Source organism: Acanthaster planci, linkage group LG13 (genome assembly GCF_054643075.1).
Source record: "Acanthaster planci isolate LZ-2023a linkage group LG13, COTS_SCS, whole genome shotgun sequence".
Taxonomy (NCBI): Eukaryota; Metazoa; Echinodermata; class Asteroidea; order Valvatida; family Acanthasteridae; genus Acanthaster; species Acanthaster planci.
Genome location: NC_141789.1, coordinates 8,257,112 through 8,269,915, shown reverse-complemented (window position 1 = coordinate 8,269,915; position 12,804 = coordinate 8,257,112). Strand labels below are relative to the sequence as shown.

Here is a 12,804-nt window from a genome sequence, read left to right as displayed (position 1 = left end):
GACATCAGTATGCCGCAATATATTGTTTATACATGCCATCCTGGGGTGTGAGACCACTTCAAGGGTATTTGGCCTGGTCAAAGGCCTTGCTCTGAAGAAACTGAAGAATAACCAATTCTTCTGTGAACAAGCTGAGATGTTCAACGCACTAACGTCAGATGAGAAGGCCAACATTGTTAAAGCAGGAGAGAAGGTCTGTGTTAATGTACAAGGGATGTCAGACAGAATCCTTGGATCAGCTTTGATACAAACAATTTTGTTCCAAAGTGGCAGCTAGAATCATGGCTGTTTCGGCACAATTACTGCCATCAACATCATCATCAGCTCAGTACTATAGTCTGCGGTTGTACTATCAGATTAAGGAGTGGAAAGAGCAGTCCACAGGTCTTTTACCCGAAGACTGGGGTTGGATTCTCTAGAATGGGAAATACAGTATGTTTCAAGGCTCAGCGACAGAAAACCTGCACCAACAGAGCTACTAGAGGTCATGAAATGTGGATGCAAGACAGACTGTTCAACACGAAAATGTAGCTGCAAACACTCCGGGATTGAATGTACAGGCGCATGTCTTGTATGCCATGGTACAACATGCAGCAATTCATCAAATTCGGCTATTGATCTTGAAGCAGAAGATTAAACTAAAGAAACCTCCCTCGTCACTATCATCATCATATTAACGTTTGAACACATTTAAATGAAAGCCACTTTGGATTTGTACTTATATCAGTATCAGTTCTGAGGAAAATGCTTTTCAACATTTCCAGTGACACAAATGTAATCAGAAACATCGGAAATATGGATAAAGGTAACAAATTTCTTAACCAGTTAATCTGCTATCTTGTAATATTATAAAAAAATCCATTAAAATGGCCGCCATTAGGATTTATGCAAATTAGCCATGTACCAAATGTCCAGCAAGAATTTTACTGTAATAATTGTGCTCAGAGACCTTGAAAACATGGGCATAGACACCAAAATTAGTCTCCTGCAAGTCTCTTATCTCAAGATATGGTCAAACTCTGTCAAAGTGGCGGCCATTTTGAATATATGCAAATTAGGCATATTTCCACAACTCGGATTTGCTCGGACTTTTTTCTGGTCATTTTGGGTACGCAGCATAAATGCATTTTGAGGAAAAACCTTCGATAGCAATTAGTTCAAGGTTGAATGTTAATTTTCTTGGAATAATATCACATGGTCAATTCGTGACAGATAAATTTCACTATCTGTGATGACTGGTAAAACAATAGCATTTGTTACTTGACTCACAGAAATCTTTGATTAAAGTCTTGCTAATTTTGATGAATTTCAAAAATGCTTGCCTGACATTTTGTTGCCTACTTTGGACATGTATTGTACATAATTGCACCTCCAGTGCTACTGTATTTGAATGGTTCCTGGCACGGCCCATTAATTACAGTGCATTTTTATCCACTGGAACCAGTGAAACCATTCCTACATGTCACATGCAATTTTTAAGCAATGACTCAAGGTCAAGGAAAACTTGATTTCATTTTGAGATTCTACTTCCATTGGAAAACTACCTGAAAAGTGAATCATGAAAGAAGATTAATATATTGAAAATGCAGAAAATGGGCTGAAGATCAGATCTTGTATAATGGAAGCAGTATTATCATTTTCATGACTGATAACTTCAGCCTCGAGTGACCCAATGTTGCCCTGATCGGGAACCAGATTGCTTTTACACAAATGTCTGATAGCTGAGAGACAGTAGCCAACTCAGATTAAGCCAACATACACCATGTATGTGGACAGTTTCTTTTCTTGCCATTAGTGTTTGAAATTGTATCAAGGGGGAAATTGAAAAAATTTATGACTTAGCAGGCTGTGCCACCAGAAACAAATGATAGAGGATGGAGTCTGGGTGCACTGACCTGTAACTGGCTACTGAACGAGGATTGAATTTGATTGAAAGATGATACAGCACAATACCACCGTTACAAATATGAATCAATGCATCCATTCCAGGCTAACATGTAGTGGCGTGCTTCATAGATGTGTCTGCATGAGGATATTAGGCCAACACTTCCAACTTAAATGTACACACAAAAATTCAATATCAGAATAAGAACCCTGCACTTTGTGCATTGTGTGCGATGTATATTCTTTCCCTGTTACCTTTCATTTCAAGGTACAAGTAGTTCTCACTGGAAGTCCAATCATGAAGTGAAATCAAGTTCCTCCGAACTAGCAAAATTTTTATTAAAGATTTCTGTGAGTTGAGTCATAAAAGTTATTCTGTCTATTTGCAAATGTATCTCCATTTCGATGACTTTTTTCACTCCAAAAATCCTTGCCTTTGTAGCAATGACATGAAGCAAGATTTTCTTCTTTTGTACATAGGCCTATTCAGTGGCCACACTACATGCCCTTCTTGTATGCATGCACATGCACTGTACATTATAAATATACCCATGAGTGATATGGACCACACTGCATGTTGGCCATTGTTCCTTCTTGAGTAAGATTTTTCCTCACTTTTGAGTTATTACCATTAGTTGTCAGAGTAATCACTTCATTCTTCCAACTAGATCTCAGTTACATGCATATGATTTTTTTCTGATTGTACTTAATACATACAATAGGGAAAAGCCTTGTCATCGTTGTGCCTGGAAGGTCTGTCTTCAGCAGTGAATGTGATCTGTAGTCGCTACCCTAATCGAGTGGCTGATTATCTCAGACTGATTGACACTGACCTCAGTACTGAACGCAGTCAAAGAAACACAAGAACGGAGGAAGAAATTGTTCATCTACACATCAAGAAATTGCAGGTACATGTAGATTATGGCAGTTGCAATGATCCCTGTTCACTGTTGTTACTGCTGCAAGACTTTGTAATTAATTCAGTTTCATTAATTCCTGGACAATGACATTAGGAAAAAAACTCCGAGATGCATCCACATGGGCCATTTTAATTGCTCTATATTCAAACCAGTATGCAGGTCATGCACCTTGCTGTTGGAAATTCCAAAATGACTACATGTAATTTCTCCAAAAATAGAGAAAAATAATTAAAATATCTTCTTGTGTTTGTGAAGTTTACGGCCAGCACCACCCCAATGTACATGTACAGTCATCTTGGTGATCCCTGTAACTGCATTATTTGTATATCATAGGTACATCGGTGTATCAATGAACAAACACAACTGTAGTATATTTTCATTACACTGACGTGAGGGAAGTGTAAATAGAGATAAGGTACACCATTGCAGTGCATTGGTTTGAAAAAAAAAACACGCAAAAAGGGGACCTGCCAAATAATCCTTGAATCATACCAGTACTTGAAAGGAAGTAAATAACAGCCTTGGTCAATCTATGATATATATCTACCCAGAATGCCAGTATTTTTGAGAAACCAGAAATTGGTTGTGTATTCCAGTGAGGTGCAATCTGATTGATTGGAGGATTTTCTGTAGATGCAATCTGATTGATTGGAGGATTTTCTGTAGATGCAATCTGATTGATTGGAGGATTTTCTGTAGATGCAATCTGATTGATTGGAAGATTTTCTGCAGATGCAATCCAATTGATTGGAGGATTTTCTGTAGATGCAATCTGATTGATTGGAGGATTTTCTGTAGATGCAATCTGATTGATTGGAGGATTTTCTGTAGATGAAATCTGATTGAATAATTTTTGTGATCCAGAATTAGGAAAATGGCTGTACATGGTGCTGCAGTCAGTGCAAATGAGCCTCAGGCCTCACGACATGCACTCACATGACACTCGCGATGTCACTGACATTACTTTTCATGGTGGTAAAACTTGTTTTATTTACTTTTTTTCATATTGTAGAACAAAGTACATGAAAAAACACAGACTGACAGACATTTCCTCCCAATTTATATACCTGTACATTATAACATTCATAAAATTTTACATTCAACTCATTCGGATACTTAAAAAAGTCATAAGTAATTAATAGAATTACATATAAGTTCCCACATGATTGATGTTTAATACTCGTTATAAAGAGCCATATAGACCCTCTGTTGCACCATGGGGTCCATTTTCCCAGTGGACCAACAGTGAAAAGTCTTCTAAATAGTACAGCAGCAGGCAGACAAGTTTGGGGCTAAACAAACCTAATAAAATATCAAATTGTTAACCTTTTCTGTATAATTTCACAAAATGTAATGATTTATAAGATTCCAATACTTATTATTATGCTGATTTCAACCACCAGTTTCCTTAAACATCGGCAGTATCCCTATGTGTATACAATTTGGCTGTTTTTAGGAGAGAATAAAAAAGAAAAAAAAATATTTGCGAGCCAACCAGTCAATTATGCAGGTCCCTTGAGGAACCCCATGTCCATCAGTCCAATGGTGACAGTGATGGCCACACCCTTAGAGCTTGTATGTCCTTGACAGATGTCCAGATTGTTGCCAGTTCCCTGGGTCAGTGAAAACTTTGACTTCAGAGCCGATGAATCCTGAAGCAGGGGTCAATCTCCAGGCTGTCAACGGAGCATATGTTCCCATAAATTCTAGAATGGGCGTGAGAACCCTCTTGAATGGCCTGTGTCACCTCACTCTGGCTGGTTCATCTAGAACTGTCAAGTAGTTGTGACTTGTTCACGCAGAACCAAATGGTTCACTCAGAACCCACAAGACTTTAGGATTACCCCCAGGGAAAAAGCCTTTTGAAGAAAAATCCAAATAATTCATAATGTAACCCCTGTTGTGATAACACTAACCTAGTTTGGCTGTTCCCACCAGTTTCATTTAACCCAGGGTTAATTTACGTTTGTGATCAAACTCATACCAAAACGCAGCCTTTCTTTTTGAAATGTATCTCAAGATTGAGCTTTTCCATAGTTGTTTAATACAAAATAAATTATTACTAACATACTGTAATAAGTGAAATTAACATACAGTTTTCCAAACTGGCTTTCCTTTAGGGCCACGCCCTAGGTACAATACACTCAGTATTTTGTACCTCACCACACAGGTGGACTACCCATCTTTACACCACTCAGACTGCAATGGTAGTGCCCATCAGCACACACGCATTGGTGCCTTGAACCAAAGTCACTGAAGCATACTTAATTTACATAACATTGTATTGCACGACTATTCTCCAGAGAGATTTGCTTTTAAACAGTCCCCTACATTCAAAAGTGGGGGTTGACAGAAAAAGAGGAAACAAATCTCTAATGATGGCTCTTTTTACCTCAACAACTTCTACATAAAACTCCATAAAGATGATTTATGAATCACTTATCTTGTGACATCTTCCTATACTGTTCTAAAGGGGGCTGAAGCTGATGGGTAAGCTGATGGGACATGATGGGGCATTTTGCTGCTGGAATTGCATGAAGTATTGAGTTATAAAGGCGTCAAATGGCAATGGAAAGGGGCAAAAATGTAAAATTAATTCATGTAAATGTGATAAACTGACATGACTGACACTGACTAGAATTAAAAAACGACAGTAATTCATGTTTCCTCTCTGACAACATTTAACATTGTTGCCTGCTATGTAGGGGTCATTGGGGTTTTGTACACCCAAGGGGGCAAATGGCACTGAAGGTGAAGCCAAAGGTGCCATTTTCCCCAGAGAGCAATAAATCAAAACACTTGCGCAGTAGATAAGATATTAAATGACAAGGAAAATTAAAATTGATTGTGCCATCCTTTGTTGAGCTGTGTTTTTGTTTTTTGGAAAGAGGGGGATATCTAGGAATTGTAACAAACTGATTTACAGAGAAACTTGGATTTCATAAAGCACTGGGGTTTGTGTCGATTGGTTGAATTTCAAGACATTACATGTATTTACACGAAATTCTAGTTAAACATATCTGCAAGATTGAAGAGTAGCCGAGGAGAGACAACAAAATAAGTGTTTATATAGACAACAATGGCAGTCGCAGCAGAAACAGGGCTTAGAGCAAGAAAGCATATTACTCATATCGCGCGGGCATAGCTGGGCGCATGAACAGAAGTCTAACCCGTGGGTCTTTGTCATGGTCAGAGTATAGAGAGTAGCACATACGAATGCACAGAGTGCTTCACTTTCCCCCACACAGCACAAATTAATTGAAACCTAATACCAGCGCATCTATCCATCATCATACCCCAGGTTACACAATTACAACACAGTGGACATGACACATCAACTGTGGGAAACATCACCGTTATCCATCATTTTTTGTAGCAGTACACCATCACCAATCCACTCAATCTTAAGTGATACATGTGCGCTTGTGGCATATTAAGTGATCAATTCGCGACCAATAAAAATTCACTGTTCATGACCATGGTATAACAACCCTTATGGAAGATATGTAGCCGGGAAAGCAGCCATATGGGGTTACTGGCCATTCAGCCAACCAACAGAAGTGTTTACACAGTTCCAAGCAAAATAAAGGCAGGGTCTCTCAACATATTCACTTGTCGAAAGTGACCCTAAATGCTAAGCGCATGTCTTTTGCAAGGTGCATAGAAATGATAAATGTCTCTGCAGCAAGCACAGTGCTTTCTAACTTGAAATTTACATTCCTATCTACCTCCTATTTAAGAAGATGCTTAGAAATCTATAATGCTGATGTCTATTTGAAAGCACATCCATATCCATGATATTCATAAATGGTATTATTCAACAGGTCAAAGAATTGCAGTTACTAGTCATACTAGTGCTGCATTCTTAAGCTAATGTTGCAGTCTACCTTGCTGCAAAAAGCAAATATATGTACATTTATCATACATGTTGTAAAGTAAGCAGAACTTGCTGACCTATAAGTTTCCATGACTGCCACATCAAACCTTTTTTATGTACTTCATTTTCATTATCTTGTGTTCTTTCCTGATTTTGTGCCTCTTTTAAGTAGTGTTTGTAGGATTTATTGTTACAATTTAAGTTGAATTCTGAGTGCAAAGTTTAACTGTACACCCAAGTCAGCAGTAAATGCCATTTTTCTTTACTTGTTACTGAGATTAACAAGTTAATCAACTGAATTATTGTCTGATATTGATTTCTCACTAGCGTCTTGTGATGAACCAGCTGACTGCGCATGATAATTCCTGTATTAAGGATGCCATGCATCTGTGTCACATCATCATGCTTCTGTCCAAGCATCTTCAGTCAAATGGAGCTCAGGTACTTGTCAAAAAGAGAAGTACATGCCAAACAACCATGTGATTAGCAAGTACTACATGTAAAACTTTAACTGTTAATGGGTCGTATGAATAAAAAGTAGCACTTACTTTTACTACCATTTTTGAAGCATTTACTCGTGTTTGTATGAATAATAATGAAGCAAATGCTTTTACTTATATAGTGCACTTGCTAAAAAGTAAGTTTACTCTTAACGCTTGTGCTTGACAATAAGCAGTTGCTTCATTTTGTATAAATAAAAAAGAGTAAGTTCTACAGAATTGGAGTATTTACTTGACATTTGTCGAGACTGGGTCAGGGCAAGCTTAATAGCGAGGAGCATTTACTAATATTCAAAATGACAGCATTCATGAATGTCATTTGAAAGGAAAAGCTGTATGCCTTTAGGAGGGAATCTCAAGAAACCAGATGCAAGCAGTTGTACCAATTTGAAGTGGCAGAGCAATTTTCTTCAAGGTTTTGCGATCAAAATTACTACCATCGTGCTTGTCTGCCATACTGAGGTCTCAAAATGCAGCACATTGCTGCAGTGTGCAGACAACGGAAGCCGTATTGTACAAAACCATTTGGCTGTGCAGTCAGCCACAAACATAAAGCATTTACTAATATTTACACTAGTAGATACTGAATAGTAAAAGAAATATTTTATTCCTACAAATTCAAGCATTTGCTTAATATTCTTAATGGTTTGACTTCTCAGTAAATGCTGCTTGCTTGGATCTCATAACATTTGCTAGGTTTTATTCATATGACCCATTGTGAGGTTTGTCATTAAATCTTACCATTTTAAATAACATGTTCCTGCTGATGTCCAACATTAACCTGCTGGCACCGGGCTCAATTAAAATGGCCATGCACAAATACAGGTGTTTTTCATGATTTTCCCTTTTTAAAATTCTTCCAAAATTCATTATTTCATTTACTGGACGTTTACACCCACACAAATAACTGTCTGGTGGCTACTCTAATCTGACAGGCAACATCTGTTGATGCTCATGTATTTCAGCCAGGCTTGCTGCCTTGTAAAGAGAGCCCAGATTGTGCGGTGCTGCGTAATTTTCTTTTGTTCTCAAGACTCGAGCAGTTCGCTGCTGGCGTCTTTTTCAGTGGGGTCAGTTAAGCATGCAGTGGTAATGTGTTGCTCAGCACTGCAGCGCTGGAGAGCTTTTATTCATGGTTGTAATCCTTTGTATTGAATGCCACAAATAGTGATATAGTGTTTCAACAAAAAGGATGGATTGCCTCCGCTATTGACAACTGAAAAATGTTCTTCAAGCCCCCGCAGCTTTTGCTCAGAGTGCGGTCTTTTGTTGCAAGACCCGGCTCCTTTGTCTGATTTTGGGCTCCCCGGCTTTGCGTACGAACATAAGTTACCCGAAAGCGGGTCCCCTGGTGGGAAGTGGTTAACTCTGAAAGAAATCTAACTTCATTGCAGTTCATGATTGCAGTTAATGTTTTGCCATCATGGCCTTACATGAATAACAGATTGTTTCAATTTGTATTCCAGTTTGCACAGTTGCATGACTGGGTGTCTAGAGTATGTGCAGAACAAGATATTGGTGAGTTTAGTTATATTGTTTTGTCAGTATTACTTTTGTCATGGTGAAGTTTCAATATGATTTCATCCCTGTTCTTCACATTTTATTTTTTACCAGAAATTTCCCAGATTTTCTTCATGTTTTTTCAAATTGTAAAGAGTCACTAAAAGTACGTATAAATGTCGTTTTGTAGTGCCACTGCATTGTCGGGTGATGTGCATTTAAATTCTCTTCAATATACCTATTATGTAATTTGACCCTTTGATTTTTGCAAGAAATGCCTGAATTACTGAGGGGTTTTCTTTAGTTTGGTTTTTTCAATGAGACTCATTTACATATTTTAACATGTTTTTGTTAGTAACAAGCTGCTGGTGTGAAATATTTTTAACATCCAAATTATAATTTGGTTGTTGACTTTTGTGTTTTTCAGAGGATTCAGGACTTGTCAAGGCTCTGATGAACATGCTATTCACATTGACTCAGCAATGTACCAGCTCATTAAGCTGCCTACTTCATGTGGCCCAAGATATACACAGTCAAATTGGTGATGTTGATGAGGTAAATAAGATTGTTATGCCTTACATCTACCATCATGTATCAAATTAAAATCGCATTTCACATGGCAAAGGTTTTCTTCTGTCTCCAGAGAAGATTATTAATAAGGGAATAAATACAGTATGAACTTGGCAGGTCTTAAGCGTGGCTGGGCATTATCAGCGTTCGTTCTCCTGAGCAAGGTCTTAAATGTGGCCAAGCACATATTTATTCCCATTCATAAATATCTTTTATTCATTTCAGAGAGTCAAATGAAGTCAATATATGATGGATTTCCAATGATTATGTTCTAAAACTTTATTTTATTTTTCCGAACACCCCCGTCCATTTTATGGTATGTCCTTTTGAAAATTGTCCAATAGGATCCCCTTCAATGAACTTGCCTTGTGCCTGGCGCATCGTGTGCACATGGACCCCTGACTAATCAGACTCGATTAAACCACGGACCATTTACCCAGGGATGTGCAACCGCGAGTGGCCCCAGTGCAAACACATGTACAACCTTGGTTCTATGCGTGTTACAGATTGTTATTACCCCCGCAGGAGCTCTCTCAACTTTCTCGAAAAAACTTGCGACCACATGACACGCGTCATGCAGCATGTACAGTGCAGCCATGGTTATGCTGAGAGGACAAGCCGACGTGGTGCTTAAATCTATTCGTTTTGACAAATAAGTCTTCCTCGTTTATCGATTTGAAGAAGAAATGAAGTTTTAATGAGGCAAAATTCCCAATTTTGTGGTACCCTTTTCTCAGAATGTATAGGATGAAATATCTTGACCAGCATATTTTTAGTGTGAAAAGATGATGGTACTTTCCCATTCAGTGACACTTCTTCTCTGGTGACTTGCAATAACTCCTGGTTGGAGTGTGTGAAATCTGGCCTTTTATGTCGGAGAGTTGGATTATGAGCGGACATAAGAATGAGACCAATCATTCATTTTGGTTCATTTGTCGGTTGACTGGTGGTGCAAGTAGAGGACTGTTTTCAAATCCTCTTGATAGCAAGAGCATGCTTTCGTCCCTTCGTGTAGGACTCATCAGTTGCAATGTGGGTGATTCCGGAGACGGAATCATACGAACTTGCATGTGGTTCAAGATAAAATTTGTGAGCCAAGAGTGGACATATATTGTAGTGGGGCAGACATATGGTTCAGTGGGAGTGGAAACGGGATTGAAGCCTTTTCCAAAAGCAATCTTTACGGTGTTTGTCAGTGTCGCTTTGGATAGGTTGGTTACGAAGGCTTCAAATTGTTCTGCTAATAGGTTTATCCGGTTGGATTTGGTGATCTTGGCTTTAGTTCAGCATGTTGTGGAGACATAGTTCTTTTTTCCGTTGGCTGTGCGTTCTCTTCCTTAATTTGTGTAGTTTTCCTTCAGCCATTGCTTTGACTTTGGATTGGTAGTAATAAAGGAGTGTCATTCAGGTATATGGTTGTATTCCTCAATTCAATATATGTGGAGCAAAAGTCTTGGGAATACTTGAGGGTTGTGATTATACTCCTTTATTTAGGTCATGTTTATTTAAGACAGCAGTGGCTAGAAATATTCTCTTTTAGAGATGGTAGTCTTGAAAAAGACCGTTTGGTTGGAGGCAAAATTCCAAAATTTTGTGGCACACTTTTCTCAGAATGTATAGGATGAAATATCTTGAGCAGCATATTTTTAGAAAGGATGTACCCTGACTTAAAATATTACAAGAAAACAAAATGGTAGACAGGAATATATGTTTTATTATTAGAGAAAGTGTTACATAATCCAATTTAATTTCTGCTTTGATATTGTGCCAGCCGTAACATGCACTGAACCAGCTCTGAGCTTAAGTTGCACATCCCTGGGTATTAAATGGTCCATGATGTGCCAGCATGTGATTTATGGTGGGCATGATCACTTCTCCGTGTGCATTATCAAATGATAATACACAGTCATTTGATGTGTTTCGACCAATAGGAATAGAAAAACTCTCCCAGGTATTTATGAATTTTAGTCAACCATTGGTCTTACTCTAAATAAATATGTTGATCCATAAAGTTGCCTTTTGAGTATTTGTTGACCAACCAACTTTAACACAGTAAATGTTACAGAGCCTGGAAATTGATCTGTGGTGGTGCGCTTCCAGAGCCCTTTAATAGGAAAATTAGCATTTACTGGTATTTGAGTTCATTTTTTTCTTTTATGAAAATCACTGCAGAAGGCCTTTGTAAAAAGTTAATAGTTATTAATCATGGACACTGACGTTAAAGTGAAATACCATGCCAAAAAGTGGCCTCTCACTCACTCCTACACAAATGAACATTTACAAAAATTATTTTTGGCATTCATTAGGTGAAAACTGAAAATGAAACAGAAAACCAGTTGTCTTTTTAGTAAGCTTGAAAGATTCATTAGCATTAAAGGAAAAAATTATAAAGTGACTTCTGATAAGAACTGTGCCCTGTGTTAATTTTATGTGGATTTTCTTCTAAGAAGGATATTGCGTGAAAAATGGAACAAATCGTTATCCTGATCCCAGTGTCATGCATGCCAACTTTTCCATCATCAGGTCCTTTCTGATATTTTGTAGTTCTAAAAGACCTAGAAATCAGATGTTCTGTTTTTAGAAGGAATACAAAACTGTCTTGCACACTGCACAACCTTTTTGGAAGTTTGCTCATCCCCGATGAACATGTACATGTAGATCCCCAGAGCATGGTGATATCAAAGAACACTAAACATTAGTGATATGCAGTACATGTACTCCTTGGGATTAGGTGTGAAATCATGACTGCACAGGCACGCACTGATGCGCAACTAGATACAAACCACTCAACAGCTGTTTCATTTAAATACATTCACTGCATAAATACACAGTTTCGTCGCACTTGTCCAGTTGCATCTCCATTCACTGATAAAACAGTCGTTGGCATCTACTTGTTTTCACTGTCTGGTTTCCAGACTAAAAGATCCTGATTATGTTTATTATGCATTCAGTGAATTGCAGCAATGAGTGAGACAACACATTTACATTGCACTTTGTGTTGTATTTCTGAGTTTCCAATGTTGGCAGGCGTGCAATGTATCACTGTATCATGTCACTTAGTTTCCTATTAGTTGTAAGTCTGCACGAGCACCATCTTGGAATTACATCTGTCAGAGGATCGCGAAATTTTATTTCTAAAGAGAAGTCTTGGGAAATATCCAATATAATCTTATGCCTATGCTCTCTAATACATTCAGCCATGCAAGAATAATCGTCATTCATGATGTTCAGTATTGTGCTTCTTACAACAGTCCTCTCTGCTAAATGGAAACCAATGACTACTGGTTTACATGTGGTTATCAAATTGTTGATTTGACTTGTACTTGTATTTGCTGTGTACCACTGTACATTTCACACACGTTGAATGTCTAGCATACATGCACAGTCATTGCTGTTATGATTTTCCAGCTATCAGTCTAATTTCTCTTGGTGCTAGGTTATTTTGCATTATCAAAATGTGGACTACCTGCTTGTTCATCCCTTATGTCCCATTTGCAATTTTTCAATGCTGCTGATACATGCCCTGGTATTTCTAAATCTCAATTTGTTTTCA

General features: G+C 38.1%; 1 protein-coding gene across 1 annotated transcript in view; it reads left to right on the top strand.

Moving 5' to 3' along the window:
* fanci (FA complementation group I) overlaps positions 1-12,804 on the top strand; it is an 89,975-nt gene that overhangs the window by 53,984 nt on the left and 23,187 nt on the right. Inside the window, 4 exon segments of the mRNA XM_087144693.1 lie at positions 2,607-2,792; positions 7,009-7,122; positions 8,648-8,699; positions 9,109-9,236. Of these exon segments, the coding sequence (XP_087000819.1) occupies positions 2,607-2,792; positions 7,009-7,122; positions 8,648-8,699; positions 9,109-9,236 (480 nt within the window).